Genomic DNA, 24,777 nt, shown 5'->3' with positions numbered 1-24,777 from the left:
GCTCTTGAGTTAAGGTTCAAAGTGTAGTGTGCTGCAGCTAGAGAACGCAGGAATTGCTCAGGGGGGTGAAAAACACAACTCAGGATTGAAATAGACACAAATGTGAAATTTACATCTGTCAAAACTGTCCTTCACCATTACCATGCCAAGTGCATTGCTCGAAACAACATCAAACTATCGGTGCATGCTGACATGAAAGCTACAACATTTAAGCTGTGATTGACATTATAATATCAAAATTCTGTCACAACATTATCAGATACACCATGCTAGTAAAATTAACAATTTACATCTTGATTCAAGATTGACAAACTGAAGTTTGAATGTACTAGGATCAATGTCTGATGAAGTATGTGATGAGATGACAGGATATAGACAATATTAGACATGTAACAGATGAGAGACAGATGGAGGCAGTCTGTCGACATCACCTACCTTGCTGGGGGGTCATAGGACCATTTTGCATCCCATACTGCATCCCCGGCTGTTGGGGGAAGCCCTGATAACCCTGAGGGTAGCCTTGTTGGAATGAACCTAATATGACCAAGTAAGGTGCAACATCAATAGCTGTCCTAGGACATTTCCAGAACCAGTAAGTGTTCCGTGTGGTAGTGAGCATCTTCCCGAGGGAAAGGGAGTTAACTGACTGTAAAAGTCCATCCCCTGCAGAACTAGGCTAGATATTTGGGCTTGATCGTAGCGCCACCAGTGGCTATTACGAGTAATATCCCTTCTGTGTCCGTCCTATTGACCAATCAGATTCCACCTATTCACCAATCATATCACTTCTTCAAACAAAATGGTGGAATCCAGTTTGATAGATCATCAAGATCTTTATTTTAATAAAACAGGTCTTACCTCCCAAAGAGCATCAAATCACGTGAGCACCTTCATCAAAAACATGAAAAGATTTGGAAACGATCTGTTGACACCCAGCTGACGGTACACATGCTCTGCAAATCTTACAATGGACCGCAATCTGCATGGCAGTTTTGTGAACTAGTTTTTAATTTCGTTATGCCATTTTGATTGAACTATTTGCTTAGTCCTGCCAAAATATAACTCCATAACTGCGGCCTAGTTCGGCAAAGGTGGAAACTAGACTTTTCTAGTCAGTTACCTCCCTTGCCTCAGGAAGATGGGTAGTGGGTAAATATTGCATAATGACGCATCAGAAACACTGCAGCCATTTGTAGGGAGGATCCGTGTTGCAATCTAATAGTAGGCTCACCCAATCCTCCTGTATACTCTATATTACTCAAGGTAGTACTATTATTTAGTAGCCCAAGCATCCTCCTATCCATCATGATGTATACCCTGGACTTGACACCCCCATAGCCTTAGTTTCAGTCTGCTTTGTTTATTTCTTGTCTAATGCCGCATTCAGCAATATTCCAACTATATGAAGGTGGGCTAGACCAGACAATCCAGTGATTGACATCATGAGCATTGATCCACACAATTAGGATCAATGACATGCAAGTCATTGAGCCTGACCACCAGATCCTGTTAGTCGCATGTTACAACAAGCATAGTCGTTTTCATGACAAGCATGGGTTGCTGAACACCTATTCTACCCCAGATCTTCACAGGGGACCTGATTGGTATGGAATGAAGCTAAAAATAGAGATCCCAACAAATTACTCATGTGAACCAAAATACCAAACAAGTGCCTGGATTTCGTTTATGATTCTTTTTAAACCACAAGGGCTGCAAAAGATTGTGCTTGTTTTCATGCATATATTTCATACAAAATGAATTGTTTTCAATATCTCTGGACGTGTACCTTACTTGGAAATGAAACGAAGACTAGTGAACGGAGACTATTTCTAGGTGAACTTTTGTTCTTCATGCAGCAAATACAACATGCAGCTTGCAGCGGGCACACAGTGAATTGATGCAATGTGTCGTTACTAATATCTACTGCACATAAAACAAACTGCGCTAATCGTAAAGTGCTTCTATGTTCCACATTGCAGAAAACATTACAAACACAAAGAGAAATTCATCACAAAGTTTCATAAATAAATCATATATTGTTTGCAATGAAGAAGATTCAAGTCATACTCATAACAGATGGAAATCTGTTTTGAAATAGTGAAGAAAATGTGAAAGATTTCATAACCAACTGTTGTTTAAAATCAAATTTCACAAATCTAGAGAATGTAGGAGATCCTATAAAGTGGATGATGGATAAAGGCTGTGTTTCAAAGTAAACTGTAAAAGTGTATTTTCAAATATATTCTTGCAATCCCAGTTCATGGAGTCCCGAAATGTCTGTTGCAGCAACTTACCTGGTGTGGCAGGCCTGGCGCTGGACCCTGGGGAAACACGCCCAAAGTCATTCCAGGGACTCTGGGATCGGTTGAGGCTCTCGTTAAAGGCCCGCTCTGCCTCCTGCTGCTTGGCAGCCTGCTCTTCAGCGATCTTCTTGGCTTTCTCCTCAAACCTCTCTTTGTCCTCCTTCTCTAAGTTCCTCCACTAGAAGAATGAGTGAGTGTGTGTCATGCAATTGACACACTGTGTTCTGCTTGCCAGGGGAGGAAAGCCTAAAGTGAGGCAGGTCTCGGAGGTTTACCACTTTTGTGAAACCAACGTGAGCGAATGCTAATGACATACAAGGATCATAATCAGGGGGAATCCTGTGATGATAGGCTTCAACCACGCCTTAGGGATAGCATCTCTCCGAGGCAAGAGAGTCAACTGACTGTAAAAGTCCAGTTTCCACCCTTGCCAAACTAGGCTGGAATTCCTGGTCTTGCTCATGGTGCCACCACTGGCAATTACCAGTTATGTCCCTTCTATGTCCCTTCCATTGACCAATCAGATTCCAACTCTCATATCACTTGCATTTGCTTCAAACAAAATGGTGGCATCCATTTAAGACGATCTAATCGATAATCAAGGTCTATGTTGTGGAAAAAAAAAGGGTCTTACTTTGCGAGGTGCATCAAATCACATGAGCACCTTGATCAGAAACATGAAAAGATTTGGAAAATTTCTGTTAAAACTGAGTTGGTGGGACACATACTTAACAAATCCTGCAATCGATCAAAATCTGCACAGGAATTTACAAACCAGATGCCAATTTCATTATGTGATTTTGATTAGACTCATTAGTCCAGCCAAGATATAACTCCATGGTTCCAGCCTAGTTCAGCAAGGGTGGAAAACTGGACTTATATAGTCAGTTACCTCCCTTGCCTGGGGAGGATGTAGGGATACAAACAACTCTGCAGTGAGTTGCAGCACCATAGCTGGCTGGCCACCTGTGCCCCCAGATAAAGAATAATGATGTCATGGAACTATCTCCTATATTCTGTCAGCCTAATTTCCTTTAAAGTCTGAATGAACAGACACAATGATGAACTGCTCGTCATTAAATTAAATACATTAATTGTCAATTTAGAAGTCATTTTAAGCAAAACCTAATAAATCCACAAGACAATTGACCTTCAACATTATCCCTTAGAAAGACACAGATTATCACAACTAGAAAGTTGAAAACAGATTATCTGAAAAGTAATGGTAATAAGTTGTGAGCTTCCTATACCAGGTTATTTAGCTGTTACAGTGAATAGACGTTGTACAATGCTTCAGCCAGCAATATCACAGCTATATGATTGAAGCTGTAAATACTTGAGACTTGAGCTGACAAACCAGTGATTGGAACCATTAGCAGTGATCCATGTCACCGCCTAAGGACCCAACCATCCATCCTCATTTATTAGTTCTCTTGACAAGCATGGAATACATGGAGATTCTCCCCTGGAACCAGAATGGGGCTTTGGCTCTTCCGACAAGCATGATGTCCATGGGGCCTTCATTGCCTCGTAACCCCAGGAGGAGCTGTTACAAACAGACGTATTACTTACCCGTGTGCCAACAATCCTGCTGATGTCGCCAAATGAGCAGTCCGGGTTTTCTTGCTGGATCTGTTTTCGGATCTCGCCGGCAAACACGATGTAGCCACTGGGCTGGCGTCGCACGTTGCTCTTTGCCTGTGAAGCAGGTACATGTGTAAACAGTGCCATGGCAACAGTCATGTATACACAGAGAAAGCTGGCAGACATATTAGTGAGGACATCAACCACAATGTGGGTAATATGTTAAGGTATGTGAAAATAATGTTACTATTCTCCATATTGCAAAGTAGAGACAGTTTATGGATAACAACTTCTTTATTCACTGTAAAGGCGACGTTTCATATCGGTATAGAAGTTGTTATCCACGAATTGTCTCTACTTTGTCATCTGTCAACTTCTAAGTAATGCCTATCAAACAATTTATTCTCCATATTGTTCTATAAAAAGCAAGGCAACATCCCATAAAAAAGCACACAGACACTATGTCCTTACTGACGTAATCATGACATTGTTATTGTTGTAATCACCACACCATTCTTGACATATTTTATCATCAATACTGAAGTAATCACCACACCATTGTTTGTGTAGTACAGATTGTGTAATGATACAATAGTTGTGACATCTCTGATGTCATTGTTGACATGTTGACCCTCTTAGCTTTTTGACAGTGATGGCATAGTAAGTGTAGACAAACAGCAACAGAGTGAACCAAGTATCCATTGACGGGGCTGTATGTCATAATCAGCAGTATCACAGCCCACAGGAAGTAGACAGTCTTGCAGCACACACATCAGTGCAAGACGAGTGCCAATTCCTATCTCTGATAGTGTTTGCAAGGATCTGCTCAGTCTCGACAGAATGACACAGTCTCAACTGGGACATATCTTTCCAGGTGGTCACCCATCCATTCATACACAGCAGTTGTTGTAACCATCCAATCACTACCTCCCTTGCCTTGTCAAGGAAGCATGTCATACTATTCTGCACTGTCAGAAGTTGAAGGATGAATTGGGGCACGCATCATTGCAAACAAGTGTCGTGGGTGCCATGGGTTAACTGAGGCAGCATTATTATCAGTTGAATGAGGGAGTGAATTGGGTGGAACCATGTTAACATCACCTTAACAGTATTTCAGTAGCAACACGGCTGTAATAATGTATTCAAAAAAGTGATAAGTTTGTTTGTTTGTTGTTGCTGTTGGTGTTGTTGTTGTTTAACGCTGCACTCAGCAATATTCCAACTTTTTTGCAGCAATCTGTAAATAATCGAGTCTGGACCAGACAATCCAGTGATTGACATAATGAGCATCATAGTATGCAATTGGGATACGATGGCATGCTTTAACCAAATCAGCGAGCCTGACCACCCTGTCGCCTCTTACGACAAGCATGGGTTGCTGAAGACCATTTCTTACCCAGATATTCCCAGGTTAGAAAAAGTGATAAACTGGGATGTTCCTTAATTTCAACCAACAAAATAAATTGAAACTAATTTGTCAACAAATATTTGCTCAATGTTACTGCGTTGAGTCAGTATGAAGCAACTAGCAAGTAGCAAGCAGCCAAGCAGAAGTCCAAGGTGACATGGTGTAATCGAGTGACTTCACTTTACTTTCCCTTTTTCTTGCAACCATGTTATCCCTTTCCTAGAGACTAAACATAACTTGTTTATAACATAACTTGTTTATAACCTACTGTGAAAACATTTTCCTAATTAAGAAGCAATTCAAATCCAAAATGGTCGAAAACTTAGCTTAGTCTAACTTCTCAAACAGCCTACAAGAACCTGGTAATACAAATTTCAGTTCAGTATTAGATTTTCATGAGCAATGTTCATTACCGCATGTCCATTATCCGAGTATAATCAAATACTGATTTGCCACTGTCTTAGTTAAAGAGGCATTAGTTAAGAACCTATATTGATTAACCTAAATATTTAAGCAAAAAAATTAATTTCTTTGAATGCATTCCCTTAATAATGCCTATATTTTCAGCCATAATTACACTAGTCAGTTGACCAAATTGAAGGTACACCCTTGACAGAGGGAGACAGTAAGAGAGGGGGTGAGTATGTGAGGATTAGCTGGGTACAGAGAGATTAGCTGGAATTGTCCAAGCATGTCAATAGCAATCCGTACCCATGCCTGCATGCGGATATTTGAAAATTTTGTCTTACTTTCCCAACCTTTTTGGTTGACTTCTCTGGCTGGGGGGTGCTAACTTCCTCGGAGGAGATGTTGACACTCTCGGGAACGTTGTCTGTCTCCGTGTCCTGGGAATCCTCCACCTCCATGGTGAGCTCGTCGGCCACCTTCAGCAGCAGGGGGGATGGCTCCTGCAACAGTGGGAGGTTAAGGCTGACAGGGATCACATATAGAATGGGACAAACTTCCATTACACACACCGCCTGCTTTGAAAAGAATTTCAGTCACATCATGCAACGTCCCCTTGATGAGAGAGGAATAGGAAACCGAAGTGGTACAGGTCTTTGCCGTTTACCGTTCAGGTGAAATACATGGGTATGGTGCTGATGAATCAAGAAACATAATCAGGGAAAATCATGGGATTCCAAACATCATAGAATTCTGCCACACCCAAGGGACGCAACTCTTCAATGTTCAACAGACCTGGTTGTTTGGCTACTTATACCCCACTGTTGGTTCATTGGCATCGGAAACGTTCAGTTCAGTGAAGAAAACAATAATGCTGTTCAGTACATCCCAAACATCTAAAGGTGCCAGTTCACCACTAGCATGATCTGTAGAGCAAGTTTCATCCAGAAATATGCAACGGTTTAGGAGTTCTGCTTCGGAAACGGCTGACAGATGGACATGCTGATTGCTATATCCCCCCGTTTTTCAAAATGGGGGTATATATGAATTAATACATTAGTAGGCATATCCTTTATCCAGTATCATATCATCAGGTGTATCGATACAGCCTTGATCCGTGACATCCAAGTTACCTACCTTCTGTGGACTGATGGCCTTCCGGAAGAAATAGATCTCATCATCAGTGACCTTCGGCGACAGAGAATACTTCTGCAAAAAAGAAGGTGACACAATGAAAATAAAGAACATACTACAACTAAGAAACTCAGAAATGTAAGCGGTAAACCACATTGTGATGGTATGAATATCCCCAATAGACCGTTCAGACCATTACACAAGGAAATGAGGATATATTCTACCCTAGAACCAACACAAAGACAACTGAGTGTAAGCCTTTCTTACACATCAGTACAAGCAGCTCAATGATGCTTACCCTCAAGTATTTCTCAGATTATGTTGCTGAAAGTTTATTTTACAAATTAGCAACTTACTTTAACCCTTTAAAAAATTGAACAAATGATTTTCCTGAAGACTCTCCACAGAAGATCAATTGCTGAGGCTACAACTGTAACCTGATGTTCCTACCTTGAGTCCCTTGCCAAGTTTCTTGATGGACTTCTCTCCTTCGTGGTACTTGGACTCACAGATAAACACGTCTTGCTCTGAATACTCGGTGGGGCGGCCTGGAAGTCAGGGTCACACATCAAACAAACACAAACCTTCTCATCCCCTCACCTTTCATTTCATGCATCCACAGCGCTGTACAGCTGGAATTCTGTAGGCTTACAAACTAACAATATCCAATTCCTGAACTAACATAACATATTATTCCCCAACTGGCTCTGTGTTTGAATGCATCAAATCAAATTTTAGAATGAGCAAGGGTTTATTTATGCCAATCTCATCAAAATCAGATCTTAGTTCTCGCTACCACCGAACAAAGATCTGAGGACATCCCATTACAGGTCATGTCAGAACGACCTTTCATCCAACCTATCAAAGGGTTTCTTACCAGGGCCCACTTGCACAGAACAATCTCAGTTACAATCGATCTTAGGCGGCTACAATTAACTTTACAATCACCATACAATTGTCCTATTCCACTAGCACAAACCGATCTTAGCGCGATTGTAAGACTGCTTAGAGTTAAGATCGCCATCTTAGCTAAGATAGAAATCTTCAACTGTGGAAGTACGAATATTTTAAACTCGACTCATGTCTACAGTTGTCTGCAAACGCACAAAGCTTGCTGCGCATACAAAAAGTGGAACAGGTAACGACACGCAACACGTACCTCCCTCCATCGCACTTTTCCCAATTATTTGAAGGAAACGATTACTAGAATGAAGGCATATATTCTTGTTGGCATTAATACTGTCATGATTTAGGAATTGTTTTCTATTTCAACAAGAGAAATACCTACTCATGTTTTTATTCAAAGTATTGAAATACGAATTAATTCATTATTTAGTAACACAATTATTATGAAAATTAAAATAAATAATAATAATATTTCCTAAAACCATACAAGTAAATGCATGATCGTCATCTATTTGGGGGAGATTTCGTAAAATCCTAAATATATCCTTCATGTTTTCGTTTCGTTGCTACAACAAAGGATGTTATGACTACCATTTCAAAACACAGAAAGACAGGAACTTTAAAAAACACATAGACAGGAAATAAGAATAATGAATAATGTTTTGAGAAAGCAATTGTTATTATATATTCCCTAGGCATTAATTTTTTTATTTATTTTTTTTAAAAATATGAATTTTATTTTTGCTATTTATGGGATATTTTGCAAAAAATATCAAATGTTTCATCATGTATATTTGCTTGTTTGATAAATACTTATATTTTTTTCTTTTAAACTCTGATATTTCACCGCTCGTCCCCGTCCCATTTGATTTTAGATTTAAACATGTATGATTTGCTCTTCAGCTTGTATTTATTTGTAGATTAATTTCATGATAAACTAAAGACAAAATAACTGACACAAATATGACCCAAAAAAAGTATAGGGGAAGCTCAGCGATTTCAACAACATTGATACACTGGGTAAGGTCGATTGTACACTACAGGCTTCTACAAAGGGAAACCACTCCCATCTAGAGTATAAACTAAGATTAGCTGCCCTTGATTTATCGAAAAGGTCACGGCCGTTACAAATCGCTTGCGGGACGACTTGGGTTTATATCCTTCCCTTGTTTAGCGAAAAGGTATGTTGTTTCACATTTCTTTCAATATTGAGTCGGATGGGAATATTCCTTTTAGCTATCGACTCGATAGTTACGTGTTTAACTGTGGTAATTAACGATATTTCTGACGTTAAATCTGTGGTGCGTTCTTCATGTTGTTAAAGCGTCGATTCGAATGATACGAGGCAATGTTTGAACGTAAAGCAGATTATTTATGTGAAACAGACTAAGCCTTGCACGCCATTTTGTCAAGTTTATTCAGGGACTACAACGATCTTAGCTACTTAAGATTGGTCCGGACCAATTGTAAGTTTCGATTGTAGCTTATAATGATCTTAGCCTACAATCGCTTTGTGCAAGTGGATGACAATTGTAGCCGAAGCCTAAGATCGCGATCTTAAGGATTTACAATAATTGTAGCACTAAGATCGCTTTGTGCAAGTGGACCCAGATCGGTAAAGTGACAGTCAGAATGTGTTTTCTACTCATGCAACCTCGAAAAGGTTAACACAGGGTAATCAAAACGACAGTTACGGCCTGTACGACTGATTCCATTAAAATCATCATTTATCTCTTGCTTCAGTGGGATAAGCATTTGAACGGAACAGACATTGCATAGCTTGTGGAGTGCAGCGGTAGAAACTAACACTTTTAGTCCACCAGTTCTTATAATGATAACATACAGCAAAACTCTAAAAAATGGAAAATTTCCACTAATCCTTATGATACCTTAACCATTGGGCAGTTTGGCAAGGACTACAGGACTAGTGCCACTTTCTAACGCTGGAGAGTACTGCAATACAATCTGAACTATATATTAGACAACCCAGAATGTTCTTTTGTATATTTGTCAACATATTTTTCAAGTGTAGTCTGGAATAGCAGTCGCCAGTTTGAAACTAGTGCTGTAAAGCTCGAAAAAGCTGCTTTCTGATTGGCTAATGTTGACTCCTTGTAATAGTCATTTCATTGGTCAGTCAAAGTTTGCGAAAGGTCATTCTAACGTGACCTGTAATGGAATGTCCTTAGATCTTTGTTTAGAGGTAGCAAGTACTAAGATCTGATTTTAATAAGATTGGGGTTTATGCCATGTCTTCCCTACTTCTGCCAATGCTGCTGAATTATCATAGCAGAGGTCCACAAGATGGGCATCTAACATGGAACCCATGTTGAGAAATGAAACCTGGGCGTAAGATTTGACCGTAACCACAAGGCACTTGCGTGTTTCACAAACAAAACATGCCGATAGCGTTCAAAGTTGAAAAGGGTGGACAGTGACACTTTACCATTGTTCAGCTCGTCTAACTGGACATTATACAAGGCTACTTGTCATCTACTTACTTGAGCAATATTCTTTGTAATGTAGCACAGAGCACTTTCCAATAATACTTCGTAGAGGGTTGGTGTCCTCAATTGAGCTGAGGAACACTTCCCTCTTGTAGAACAACCTGGTGGGAGAGTGTTCAATCTCCGTGGGACACACAAACCACGGGCCACTGAAGAACGGGTCACCACTGAAACCAAGGACAGATCTAAACAGATCCGCAAGGAATGTTACATAGTTTAGGAGAAACATGGCTGGCCATGTTACATTTAATTATACCCAAATGGTTATACAACAGCTGAAAGTCAATTCCCCTACAGTAACAACCAGTGATGTTAAAAACAGATGACAAACACATCTGAACTAAAGTTTAAACCGAATTTGCTTCATGTGTCATAAGCTTGTGCGAGGCTATCATCATTATAACAATATTACATGCAGCAGTAAACATCTTGGAGAAACTGCAGACACTTACGTTGAGCTGGTCCAGATTCTGTCAATTCTTGCAACAAGAGGTCGATCACGATCAGATCTCACATACACAGAGTCACCTATGGACAAAGAGATATGCAAATTATTTTGAAAGCCATACATAAATAGAAAAAAGATATCATTCTTTAAAATTTCCTTTGGCCCTGCCTCTATGAATCACTAGAAAGATGAAATACAGAACCACCTACCAAGCTTGAAACAACCAGAACCGATAATATATTGTTCATAGTATGTATGTCCATCTTCAGAGCTGCCTTCTGCTAATACAGTCTGAAAATAGGAACAGTAGTTGGAGTTAACTCCTGCCAGAATTTCAGATAACAACATATGTTGCCAACACAAAAGGAATTTAATGAGGGCTAATAACTCATTCTGATGTATTCTGAGACCACTGTTCTAGCAGTTCCATACACAGGTTTAAGATACAAACAACAGAAAGCAATATGTTTTGTTTGTTTGTTGTTTAATGCAGCACTCAGCATTATACCAGTCTGTAAATAATCAAGTCTGGGTCAGACAATCCAGTGATTAACATCATGTGCATCAATCTACACAATTGGGATACGATGACACGCTTCAACCAAGTCAGCAAGCCTAACCACCCGATCCCATCAGTCGCCTCTTACGACAAGCATAGTCGCCTTTTACAGCAAGCATGGGTTGCTGGATACCTGTTCTGCCCGGATGTTCACGGGTGAAAAGCAATATGTAATTGTATTATATCTCAAAGCCTGACAAAATAGATGAATGATAGCACTACAAGCATAGTTTCATGAGATGGAGGGGACGGAGCTGTAAATCAGTGATCCCACCTGTCGGACTTTGTCCAAGATGCTGGTCTCGCCATCATCCTCGTCCTTGCCATCACTCGTCTTGTCAGCAAACACTGACGACACACGCACTGGTGACATAGGCAGCTCTCGGGGAAGTATCTTCAGCTCTTCATTCCTAACAGCAGACCAGATCTACACAACAAGATGTTACAGGCTTGAATAATCTTCAACTTCAACTTACTATTCTCAGCCAGCAATTTCATCAAAACAACTATCCCAAACATGTTCTCTATGACGATGACAAGTACTTTCAGATACTTCAGTCACAACTTATGGAGAAGAATAACTCCACTTGGCTTACTGTTTTACAAGCTGATCATGGCAATCATTTCTGAATGATCCAAAACAATAAGAGAGCCTTCGTGGTTTGCTGAAAACTTTCGCAAAGTAAACAAAAAGTTCTCATCTGTACTACTGAGCGAATGCTTTCATTGACTTACAGAATGCAAATTAAAACCTGAGGAAAGTTACCTTTATTTTCTTGAACGCCTTGTGCCTGGCATTGTAGCGAGATTCACACACGTACACATCCTTGTCCGGGATACTCTGTAACACAAGACACCACATATCTTGCATCAGTTGTCATACATACACCCTCATAAGGGGGTCAAGAGCCAAGAGTATCCACTTGTCTTGATTGCCATTTATCAAACAGGTGAATTTCCAAACTTGTCATCACTAACTTCTAGTTTACAAAGATACTATCTGATGTTTAGGGCTGGGATGAGTCCAAATGTACCTGACCCCATACATAACAGGACCCTAGCCGGGTACCCGCAGTAGGTCTTAAATTGGGTACAAAATGTCCACCTGAGAACTGTTTTACCAGAGCCCTGGCAAAAACTACTTAGATACATGCATAAAACAATCTGATCATGCATACACTAATGTTGACTGAAGCTTTATCATACTCATACATAGAAAAAGTCAGAAGAAATGTGTGCATAGTCATAAATAAAAGTGAACATTTCGCAATTTGTAGAGTAACCAAAGACTTTGATTGTCATGGTCATCATATCATGTATCACAATATATCATGTGACTAACAACAGGTCTGGGTAGTCCTGTGGGTACCCGTGTCCTACTCGGGCCCCACCCCACCCGACCCGAGTGCCCCGTCCCAGCCCTACTAATAAGTTGTCTACACTGTATGTAGTGGTGAGTCAGTGTCAGTGAGGTCCATGTGCTGACAATGTAAACTCGGCAGTTGCTGTGAACTGACATCCACCAACAAACCTTTTGCATAACAATTTTTTTTCAAGTTAAATATTAAAATTTACATAAACTGTTTGTTTGTTGTTTAACCTGCACTCAGCAATATTCCAGCTATATCATGGCGGTCTGTAAATAATCAAATCTGGAACAATCAGGTGACTAATATCATGAGCATCGATCCACGCAACTGAGATATGATTACATCTATCAACTAGGTCAGCGAGCCTGACCACCAGATGCTGTTAGTCGCCTCTTACGACAAGCATAGTCCTGAAGACCTATTCTAACCCGGATCTTCACAACACAAAGGATATATTCTTCTTAAGTGTTCTTCTACTAAAATATTTCTAGTTGTTCGGTTTCATATGATGATAACGAAAGAAAGACACATTTGGCAGCCAACAAATATCTACTTGAACCATTCTCATGTCTTGCTTCATCAAGTGTGAAATTTGTGAACTGTACCTCTGGTTTAAACTTGAAGTACTCCTTGACAAACATGACATGGCATCTTCCGATGATCTGTGTCAACATGATGCTGGTGACGATGTCACTCTTGAACACCTCCTGTTGGGGGAGAAACAAGACAGGTGACAACAACACACAGTCACAACATCTGTATGTCACATTCCGAGCTCAAGTACAAATACATGAACAAACATTCTCACTCAGGACATACATTTATCTATCTGTTGCTTGCAAACCTTTCACAAATTCCCCCCTCTCCACAACCAAAACGGGTTTGTCAGCTTTAACATAAATCACCTTTTCAGATGAAATATCACCTGCACCGTGAAAACAAAATAGGAAATGGAAAGCCCCACTGTTAAGTGGGTCTAAATGCTATGAAAACATAAAATCCTTAAAAAATGTAAAAGCACCATTTCTCCAGTAGGTTGATGTGATGCCAAGTATTTAGAGTTCTGCTCAAGTCAGTGAGTGAGTGAGCTGGGTTTAACGCCGCTTTTAACAGTATTCCAGTTATATCGCGGCTAGTCAGCTTAATGTGGGAGGAAAGACCGAAGTGATGCAGGTCTTAGACATTTACCACTTCGGTGAAACCCACGAGCACGGGTATGGTGTGTTCTGCTCAAGAGACTGCCCAAAGGTGATATGGGGTTTTAATGTCATGTCCAAGATAATTGCACTTATATAGTGGTGGGTGTGGGTGTCAGTAGCAAATTGTAGCAATTCACGACTAGACTGTTATATTTCATGATAATAAGGTGTGTTCAGGGCCCCTTTGCACAAAGCGATCACATTGCTACAACTATCATAAGTCTATGTTTAAGCCAAGATTTAATCTCAGAGTGCATGAAAAGGCATTTTAGGGTTGAGGAATTAAACAAGTTTCAGAGCCCCGCTAGGTGGCTACACGACTTCCGGTTCAGCCACCTTGCAGTCTCCATCATTTAGTTGTAGGCCAGTTAGCTTGGAGAAGGGCCAGTAACCTTTACAAGGAGCAATCCATACTGGCTACATACAAATTTGTTGTTAAATCTACACAGTACGCACTAAAATTAAGAAAGGGCACAAATAAGTGATACAAAAGACACTGGATGTTTGGGTGACTGAAGCTATTTAACTTGTAGCATGTACGTGAGATTTAACTGATATCTTCAATGTTCAAATGAATGTTCTGACAGTCCATGTAAGATTTTCTTCACTGAATCACTAAGTTCCATTTCAAACAAGGCATTCCCCCATCAATGATATGTATAGGCATCTAACATACCGGTACCCCATTTAATGCCTAGGACTCCCAAAACTTAATAACTTGCAAATATACAGAGCAAGGGAGATCCCTCAGTGAGTTTGATTTGACATTGCTTTTGAACAGTATTTCAGTAACATCAAAGCGTGTCAGCTTGACGTGGGAGGAAATCCCGAAGTGTTGCAGGTCTTAAATGTTAGCCACAAGGTGACACCAATGAGCAGGGTTATGGTGCTGACAAACCTAGACCTGGGATTCAAACCCATGATCATAGTCTTCTAGCATGCCACATGCACAGCAAAACCTGATGCCCGACATATTCAAAGCAAGTTAAGCTGCTGAGTGATTGCCAAATACCTTCTCCAAGAACTTCCTTGTTGCAAGATGGAATGTCTCGTTGGGTCTGTAGAACCAGTTGCCCTGCATCATCTGTGTGCCGTTGCTGTCCGTGATGAACTTCTCGATGAGCATGATGTGGGGCAGCAGCTCTGGTTCTCTGAAAGTCCCACAGGCGAAAGATCTGGCAGTCCGAGGACGCCGAGAAGGGCAGGGGTTTAGCAAGGGCCGTGGCAGTGTGTGTCAATGTATGTAAGCCAGCTCACTAGGTCAGTTTAAGTACTTAATGCATTAATGCTTTCAGCCAAAGTATATTGAAGGTTTCATTTTACATGCCCTGTAGCGAAAACAAGTATAATAGTCATGAAGAAATGAGACAATTTGTGCAGCAAAGATCATATGAAGCTTAAATAATAATTTGGTCCTGTAAAAATGCATGTGAATCAATGAGATCATGCATGTTGATGAATGAATTATGAAATTTGAAAAAGGATGATATGGTCGAGTTCAACATGCACAAAAAGAGTGATGTTATGGGTATGATGAAAGAGGTTAGCAAAGTGAGCAATAGCTAGCCTAGATGCATGTTAGCAGTCAACAACTGGAGAGCAGATGTAAGCAGGTGGTTGGTGGGGCAGGGACAGGGAGAGAGAGATCACAGAATGCATGCAGCTCAGAGGTGGTGATGATGACTATGAACTCAGACATGCCTTCAGTAGAATTCAAGCACCGTGGCACAAATGTTTCAACTACAATCACAATACTGAAATAGCTTTCATTTTTGAAAAAACTACAAAATATATTTCTAAAACTATTTCACAAAATTACATGACCATATATTTGAGAATATTGATGCTCACATTTGTGACATGAACTTGACTCCTTCAAAAAGCAATCAGTATAGTAGTTATTTAATCATTTCTGTCCTATTAAATCACAAGGATAATGACAAGTGTTTAAAATCTGACAATAAAGCAATAAGGTCATAAACCCATTACTCACTACACTAACACAGTAAACTTTCAACAGCAGCTCCAAGTAGAAACCATAACGATTCACAGCATGTAAATCAAATGTCTACAGCAGAGGCAAAATAGGACACTGTTTAGTATTTCAATAATTACTCTGCTACAGTCACACATCTCGATGGCCTTCAGTAAGGGACATCTTCAGGTGAGTTCTCAATCATACTTGCTCCATGTACAAATCATGACAATACTTCAGAAGGATTTGAATGCTAAATGGAGACACCAGCAGCAGTGACCTATTACTTATAAAGGTATTGGGACATTTTTCAAAAATTACAGGACTACGGAACCATGTTGCTTAGATATGATCTTTTGTTATTTAGTAGAGGGAAATGCTGAGCCTAGTGTAAACTGAAGGTAGATCTAAAGAATCTTATGCATTTATTATTAGCAGTAGTAATACTAATACAGCCTGTGCCCAATATTGTCTCTCATCATCTTTTTGAACACATTTTAATGTTATTACATGGACTGTAATTATCTGAACTTATAAGACAAAACAATAGTTTACTGGATTCAGGCTTTGGACAAGTTGCTGAAGGTGTAAACTGGTGTTTAGGTGTTGGATAGTCAGAAGAGTTAAATAGCCATAACCTGATTTTTTCCCCACGAAACATGTTCTTCCTGAAGGCCATCGGTCACATGTGAGTTCAATTAACAACGTGAGGTAGGTACATGCTATAGGTATGCTATATTAGGTACAATATGTAGTTTGCAAAACATATAGAATGTACTGGAAGTCAGGAATGTACCTAGCAACCAGAGGAATACACTGGCAATTCTAGCCAAACTAGCGTTCTCCTTCCCCACTACTGTAATCTGAAGGCCAACATACACACATCGTACATCCTAGATGTCCGTACACTGTCCAGTCATGTTTCAGAGGGGACCGCCTCCATGGTCTTGTGGTAGAGCGTCCGCCCGGAGAGCGGAAGGTCTGGGGTTTAATCCCCGGCCGCGTCATACCAAAAGACATTAAAAGATGGTACTTGTTGTTACCCTGTCTGGCGCTAGGCATTAAGGGCTAAAACAAGGACTGGTCAGCTCGGAGTCAGTATACTGTGTCTGAGTGGGGTATTCATGTTAAACTGCGGCATGGTATATCAGTGAGCTAGCACTATAAATCAGCATCAGACTAGTACAAGCAGCCACACTATATAAGTACAATAATCTTGGACACAACGTTAAACCCAATTTCACCTCACCTCAGAGGAAGAGGGAGAGGTGAGATTTGAACCAAGTACAGGCTCCACATACTCTACCCATGATGAAAAAATAGTAACTGATCACTGATATGATGACTGAGTGAGCGAGTGAGTATGGTTTTATGCCACTTTTAGCACTATTCCAGCATTGCATGGTGGCGCAACACCAGAAAATGGGATTCACAACATTGTACCCATGTGGCCAATTGAACCCGGTCCTTCAGCATGATGAGCAAACGCTTTAACCACTAGACCACTCCACTGCCCCATATGATGACTGAATGCTTACCTCCCCTTTACAGTAACGCAGTAGATATTTGAAGCAACTACTAATCCTTTGCCCATTGCCAGCAGGAGAGGATCTGCTACTATTTATAATCAATGGTCCACTTGACAGTCCGTTCTCTCACATACCCTTAAAGACTGACTGATACTCTTAGCTGGTTGACGACAGATAACCCAACAATCCTCCAAGTTGTATTCGATTGTAGTTGTTCCTGCTTGACAGTTGAATGTTTCTCAACTCTACCCCTGTATTCCCCATCCGACATCTGACAATATAATGGCTAAAGGCGCGATCAAGGTGCAGAAATCCTAATAACTGTTCCCACTACAATGTCCACATATTTCGGAAAAAGCAAAGTAACAATAATGGTAATAATTCCGGAACAAAGGCTGAACTGATACTAGTTGTCTCTGCTGATTCAAACAGTCCTAAACCAGAAAAATCTCAAACACTTATTTGGCTTAGAAAAGGAATTACGAAGTATTCATATGAAGTAATATGTTAAATATCGGTTCTAAGAATGTAAATGAAATTTACAGAATCTCCCCACAGGAAATCCACATTGTAACCAGCGTCACGGCAGGTGAACACATCAACAACCTGGATATATAAAATTGGTTCATTTGCTTGGACAAGGACTTCTGGTCATCCAGAGTGATCTTAGTATTCCAATTACTTCATGATATAGAAGTATGTCAAAAGTTGATAATCATGAAAATGTCCCAAAGCCATCTGTCTCCAGCAAAACCATTGCATATCATGTACTAGATTTAGGAATCTATATTCATCTGAACAAAAAGAACATTTCTGTTTTGTGTTACTTGAATCAGCAGAGTAAAGGCAGAGATTAGAATAAACACAAGCCTATAGAGAGAGTAAGCTCCAGAACACTGTCACTCCCGCTGATAACAGACAGATATCTCTGGCTGCATGCATTCTCCACGACTAATAAAGGGAGATCATCACCTGGGTTCTACGTAGACAAAGTCGCCAACAGTGTACACTTGGTCCTTCACCTTCACACTGTTTTCACTCAGGTCAGCCTGGTCCTGAAGGAGACAATGGTATGAAGAGGGATACAGAAATCAGTTGTTGTTGGAATGTGTTGGTCAGCAACAATGTGCAATGGTATTTAAGAAATAAACAAGTGGGAGTTGTTTGTCGGACCATAAAACACTGCAGGTGGAATAAGTCATGGTTTCTTCTCCCTACAGTGTTTTATGGTACGATAAACAAAGACCACAAATTGTTTCTTTCTTATATGAGATATTAATATTATGTACAGCCTCTTTAAGGATATTACTAATATTTAGAAGCTTTGTTCTATGCTTTGTTTAAAACAATGTTCTATCGTGAAATAAACCACGTCCTTAATTGTTCTTTGCAATTTATAGCGTAGCTATCTTACATATAAAAATATATGAAAAGGCCATTGTGGGAGGCTATCCTACATTATCCAGGGTACTCTATAACCATTCTATTTTGATAAATACTCTGGACACAGACACCATCAAAGCTTCATTTCAGAAGGTCTGTAACCAGTCAGTAGTTGTTAAATCATTTGCCTTACCATGGCCCTGTCCTCTGTTGGCTCGTCCGTCTCCTGCTGCTTCTTCTTCTCTTCATCTTCCTTCTGCTCCAAGGGCAGCTTCTCCTTCTTCTCCATCTCCAGGGCGGACTGTAGGTGACGCTCTGTGTAGCTTAAGGCCGGCGTTAGCAGCATCTCACCATTCTTACAGAGCTCATCACGGATCTTGATGAAGAACATTTGCATCTCCACAGCATCTTCGTACAGCTGTTGCAGAAACAGTTTGTAAGGAAGAAGCACCTTAGCATAAATATTTTATATATTGAGAACTGAGGGTGAGACAGAAAATGTGACTTGGTAAGTAAAGCGTTGAGATAATCAAAAAGACTTAAATGTGTATGCATCTGTTTTAATTCAATATACAGAATACTTTGACAAAAACGGGGGAAAAGTTATTTTGGCCCACTTCTTTGGTCCCATGACCTATACTTCTGAAAAATGGCCCATAAAATTGAATTTTTAATAAGCCACCACTACCTTCCCTATCACTGTCATAAATATGTCAATGAGTTATATATATAAAAAATTAATTGCCATAGAAACTCCCAAACATCCGTATTGTTAGTTTTTCAAGATCTGCTCCAGAAACAAGCACTACCCCAATTTAAAGTCTAAGTCAAAGTCGTTGCCATGAAAACTCAAAAGGTTTTGGGTTTTTTCAATCCCAAAACTATCAAAAGGCACCAGTTCACAACTAGACCTATCTATGTGCCATACTTGGTGAAGAAATATTGTATGTTTTTTAAGATCCGAGATTTTGCTCTGACAGACCGATGGTATCCATTTTAAGACCTCCACAAAACATGCTGCGGGGGATAAAAATATATGAACACTCCTGATGTAATCACATACATTCTGCTTAATTCTTATTACAAGTGGTGTATATTGCAGACACATATCTTCAACATAACATTCAGCCAAATAATCCTCAAGATTTATAGTGAACACTCCACCAAGACCTCCCCTCCCTGCATGTCTGCATACCTGTCAACTCTCACGCATCTCGCGTGAGTCTCACGCATTTATCACCTATGTCACGCTCACACGCAAGGTTGGGTAATTTTCTGGCATTCATATAAGATGTAGATAAAAATATAATTCTGCAGAATACATGCTCTCTAAGGCCATTAAAATGGTCTTAAAATCATTCAAAACCAGCTTGCAGCCGCTGCACCCTGGCTTCTCACTCATTAAGACATCCAGGTGTTGACAGCTATGTGTCTGCCTACCTGAGAGTCTGTCCTGCTGACCTTCCTGGCATACTCGAACACCTTGAACACATCTTCTTGGAACTTGTCCATTCTCCGGTACCGGCCCTAGACAGGAGGGCAGGTAGACAGATCATTAATACACCTGTATAACCCGGCTACTATCACATGCTTCATAAACACTCACTGGTTCCATTACTTCCCAAATGAGACCATGTGTTTGATACACAAACCATACCTGATTCTGACCATTAATATATATCAAAGTGTAACAAGAAAATTTCTATTTAGGATCAAGCTCAATTAAGGAATGTTAACACAAACATGATAATCAAGATTAGTAACTTCTATGTCTTCAGTTACCTTATCTAAGTTCCTCTTGATGTGGTCAAATGTCGGTGGCTTTCTGTAACAGAGGGTAATATGTATCATTAACTGTGTCTTGTCAGACCCCAACTCAGCTAGCTGACCGGTATAGAGAGACAGACACACACTCACTCACACTTGAGAATCCCCCAAAAATCTAAGAGGACCATTTCACCAGTAGGTTGATGTGAGTGCCTAGTATTTTGAGTTCTGGTCAAGAGATTCAAACACCGAGTTAAGTCTGTCTGAAGAGAACTTGACGCCATGAAAATGTCCAAAATATAACTGAGGTGAAGTGGGGTTTAATGTCACGTCCAAGATATAGCAATATGCGTGCGTGCATGCGTGTCCGTCCGTGTGTTTGTGTGACTGGTTGCATGTTCGTAAGACAAAAAGATGTCAAAATGATAGATTGTTGTTAAACGTCATTCCAGCTATATGACGGCGGTCTGTAAATTATAAAGTCTGGGCCAGACAATCCATTGATTGACAACATGAGCATCGATCCACGCAATTGGGATCGATGACATGCATCAACCAAGTCAGCGAGTCTGACCACTCAATCCTGTTAGTCGCCTTTTACGACAAGCATAGTCGCCTTTTACGGCAAGCATGGGTTGCTGAAGACCTATACAACCCCGGATCTTCATAGCCCCAAATGATAACACGATAAGAAACTTATCCCTACAGAACCAAGATTCAATCCTCATAGCAACTGTTGCTCAAAAGGTGCAATGAAATACGTACTCGACAGGCTCCTCTGTCTCCGAGGTGGAATCCTTGTCAACCAGCTCTGCAAATGAGTCACTGTAACAGCGACCCTCCTCATCCTGAAATATTCATTTTCATCAGTCACGGACAGGCGATTTAAAGCAAAAAAAAGATGAAAGAAAATCTTTTGCTTTGTATTTATCAGCAATCCTAAACAAACACCGTAAATACTTGGACATCCAAACTACCTAGTATTAGAAAGAGTAAAGAACATATCACCAATATCACATAGACAAGCACTGCTTAGTTCAAGCGACAGGTGTGAGAGTTGAGGGTGATATGCAGTACCTGGTAGTGGTGAGAACAGAGAGTGAGATGCAGTACCTGGTAGTGGTGAGAACAGAGAGTGAGATGCAGTACCTGGTAGTGGTGAGAACTGAGGGTGAGATGCAGTACCTGGTAGTGGTGAGAACTGAGAGTGAGATGCAGTACCTGGTAGTGGTGAGAACTGAGGGTGAGATGCAGTACCTGGTAGTGGTGAGAACTGAGAGTGAGATGCAGTACCTGGTAGTGGTGAGAACTGAGAGTGAGATGCAGTACCTGGTAGTGGTGAGAACAGAGAGTGAGATGCAGTACCTGGTAGTGGTTAGTACTGAGAGTGAGATGCAGTACCTGGTAGTGGTGAGAACAGAGAGTGAGATGCAGTACCTGGTAGTGGTGAGAACTGAGAGTGAGATGCAGTACCTGGTAGTGGTGAGAACTGAGAGTGAGATGCAGTACCTGGTAGTGGTGAGAACTGAGAGTGAGATGCAGTACCTGGTAGTGGTGAGAACAGAGAGTGAGATGCAGTACCTGGTAGTGGTTAGTACTGAGAGTGAGATGCAGTACCTGGTAGTGGTGAGAACAGAGAGTGAGATGCAGTACCTGGTAGTGGTGAGAACTGAGAGTGAGATGCAGTACCTGGTAGTGGTGAGAACAGAGAGTGAGATGCAGTACCTGGTAGTTGTAGCAGGAGATGAACAGGTTGGTCATGAGCTCCTGTACGACAGCCCGGACATCAGGGACATCGTTCATCCCATCTGACGTTAGCTCCACCTTTTTCTCCAGACAAATACGCTGCAGGGTCAGCGCATCCTGTTATTAGAATAATCAATGTGTTTTCAATAAGTCTTATGTCTCCTGACAACATAGGTTTAAGAGTCTGTTTGATTTATCAATGATTTGAATAGTGTTTTATTTCAATTATTTAATGACTAGTCAATGTGAGAGGTGACACTTGTTGTAGATTATAGATAGCTATCGCCTTAATGAACCCAACAACTCAATCTCATTAAAATCAGATCTTAGTTTTCGCTACCGCTAAACAAAGATCTGAGGACATCCCATTATGGGTCACGTCAGAATGACCTTTCGCGAATTTTGACCAACCAATGAAATGACTGACAAGAAATCAACATTGGCCAATCAGATGGCAACTTTCTCATGCTTTACAACACTAGTTTCAAACTGGCGACTACGCTTCGAAACATATTTTGACGTATTCTCGATTAAACTTTTTAAAACTGAAAAGAAGAACATTCTGGAATGGCTTATAGATGGCCTAGATTGTATGGATATAATCATAAAACCAGTAACTGTCATTCGGAATACTCTGTGTTAAATATATCGTGGTTGCATGATTAGAAAACACATTCCGGCTGTCACTTTCATAATCTGGTAAGCGACGCTCTGATTGGTTGGATGAAAGGTCGTTCTGACGTGACCCATAATGGGATGTCTTCAGATCTTCGTTTAGCGATAGTGACAACTAAGATCTGATTTTAATGAAATTGCCAACAACTTGTACTGTGGGAAAAAACATGTATCATCATCAGGGTGAAGCTAGCATTCAAAGATAATAAGATCATAAGATCCTGACACAGCAAGGGGACATAATTTAAACAGTTTTGTTGCACTGATGTACATGACTTGATCAAAGGTCCGTTTGAAAATATCTGCAAAACAACTCATAATGAGATTTCAAAAATTTATCTTAAAGATATTATGACATGGACAAATTGCTCTCCAAAAGTTCCCCAAAACAGTATGAATGTGGGAATGTCCTCCTACCTTGTATATGAGCGAGTCTGGTTCATTGTACTTGCAGGCATTGTCAAACATCTGTACAAAGTCGGCCACCATGTCCTCCACACTGTCGTATCTGTTGTGGCTGGACTCCATACGCTGTTGAATACGCTGCATGTCCACCGGGCGCTTGATCACCTCGTAGTAGTCAGGGTAGTCCTGTAACACCAAGTCTCGCAGTCAGGAATACTAATCCATAAACTGACAGCCAGCAGCTAGGAAGCTGAACATGCTGAAGGGATCTGGTGAGACGTGTTCAATCATAATCCAAGACCAATCACTTGCACCAGCAGGGTGAACGGTTTTCAATACAAAAGAATCTCATATCATAGGCAATATGTGTAGTAAGTAGAATGAAATTAGCCGAGTGACATATTTGCAAACGCTTGGAGAGTGAATAGTCTAGCCTTACAATGGCAGGTGACACCAAGTACGGGTTTCACTCAATGTACACATTCTGGAAATTGGACTACCACTAGGCCACCACCAGACCACCCACTAGGCTAGAACTAGGTCACCACCAGGCCACCCACTTGGCTACCACTAGGCTACCACCAGACCACCCACTAGGCTACCCACTTGGCTACCACTAGGCTACCACTATCACCACATAGCATTCCACAGTAGTGGACTGTTACTGGAAGTGTCTCAACACAGTCACAAACTGAGACATATTACAAAAATCACTGTAACACAAATATTCATCAAATATTGTAGTCTGCGCCAAAACCTTTTGAGTCCAGTAGCTCCAACTTGGCACTAAGCATAATTTTTTAGTCCATAGTGAGTCAGTTTGGTATAACACCGCTTTGAACAGTCTTGCAGTTATATCACGGCATGTCAGCTTAATGTTGGAGGAAAACCAGAAGTAATGCAGGTCTAAAACATTTAGCACTTTGGTGAAACCCACGGAATGCAACTCTGCACAGCGAATTGCAGTGCCTTAGACAACTGGTCCACCCACACCCCTCTCTAGTCTGGAAGCATGAATAGGCTGTACATACACTCTTGAGTGGGAGTTTGAGGAATGGTGTAGACAGCACTCTGCCCGACTTGTCCTGGTAGTCTCTGATGGTCTCACACAGGTCCTGCAGCTTCTGAATCAGTGGAGATGACAGCTTCGACTTGGGCTTGCTGCTGACAACACAAATACACACATTGAAATTGTTGAGAAAATATCATCTTGGTCAAATATCAAGCTATAATATTATCCATTTCCATTATAAAACAACTGTATGTTGTCTGAACTGCATACCATACCATACCATACCATACCATACCATACCATACCATACCTGTACAACTACCATGTCAATACCATACCAAGAAGTATAATACATGTACTGGGACCATAAAAAATCTGAATTTCAAATTTATTTACAGTAATGTTACCTATGGTGTCTCTAATAAGGATCAGTTTGGCTGGCCAAACAAATACAATTTCTTT

The 24,777-nt window shown here is 40.6% G+C and overlaps 1 protein-coding gene across 6 annotated transcripts in view; it reads right to left on the bottom strand.

Moving 5' to 3' along the window:
- Nucleotides 1-24,777, bottom strand: part of LOC139445119 (protein polybromo-1-like) — a 55,160-nt gene that overhangs the window by 6,355 nt on the left and 24,028 nt on the right. For 3 of the 6 annotated variants that reach the window (XM_071226215.1, XM_071226218.1, XM_071226219.1), the window contains 21 exons: nucleotides 24,335-24,467; nucleotides 23,316-23,489; nucleotides 22,203-22,340; nucleotides 21,243-21,325; nucleotides 20,493-20,535; nucleotides 20,151-20,237; nucleotides 18,904-19,128; nucleotides 18,300-18,382; nucleotides 14,836-14,998; nucleotides 13,230-13,331; nucleotides 12,021-12,095; nucleotides 11,529-11,681; nucleotides 10,905-10,986; nucleotides 10,700-10,775; nucleotides 10,242-10,414; nucleotides 7,285-7,382; nucleotides 6,838-6,909; nucleotides 6,045-6,203; nucleotides 3,876-4,001; nucleotides 2,295-2,481; nucleotides 436-534 (listed from right to left, as the gene is read on the bottom strand). In XM_071226215.1, the coding sequence (XP_071082316.1) occupies nucleotides 436-534; nucleotides 2,295-2,481; nucleotides 3,876-4,001; nucleotides 6,045-6,203; nucleotides 6,838-6,909; nucleotides 7,285-7,382; nucleotides 10,242-10,414; nucleotides 10,700-10,775; nucleotides 10,905-10,986; nucleotides 11,529-11,681; nucleotides 12,021-12,095; nucleotides 13,230-13,331; nucleotides 14,836-14,998; nucleotides 18,300-18,382; nucleotides 18,904-19,128; nucleotides 20,151-20,237; nucleotides 20,493-20,535; nucleotides 21,243-21,325; nucleotides 22,203-22,340; nucleotides 23,316-23,489; nucleotides 24,335-24,467 (2,531 nt within the window). The remainder of the gene's footprint in view (nucleotides 1-435; nucleotides 535-2,294; nucleotides 2,482-3,875; nucleotides 4,002-6,044; nucleotides 6,204-6,837; nucleotides 6,910-7,284; nucleotides 7,383-10,241; nucleotides 10,415-10,699; nucleotides 10,776-10,904; nucleotides 10,987-11,528; nucleotides 11,682-12,020; nucleotides 12,096-13,229; nucleotides 13,332-14,835; nucleotides 14,999-18,299; nucleotides 18,383-18,903; nucleotides 19,129-20,150; nucleotides 20,238-20,492; nucleotides 20,536-21,242; nucleotides 21,326-22,202; nucleotides 22,341-23,315; nucleotides 23,490-24,334; nucleotides 24,468-24,777) is intronic. The other 3 variants (XM_071226217.1, XM_071226216.1, XM_071226220.1) reach the window with 3 other exon arrangements.

The sequence above is a fragment of the Haliotis cracherodii genome, unplaced genomic scaffold (genome assembly GCF_022045235.1).
Source record: "Haliotis cracherodii isolate W230 unplaced genomic scaffold, xgHalCrac1.p SCAF_6, whole genome shotgun sequence".
In the NCBI taxonomy this organism is placed as follows: Eukaryota; Metazoa; Mollusca; class Gastropoda; order Lepetellida; family Haliotidae; genus Haliotis; species Haliotis cracherodii.
Note: the sequence above shows the minus strand (reverse complement) of the source record. Positions and strands in the feature narration are given on the sequence as shown.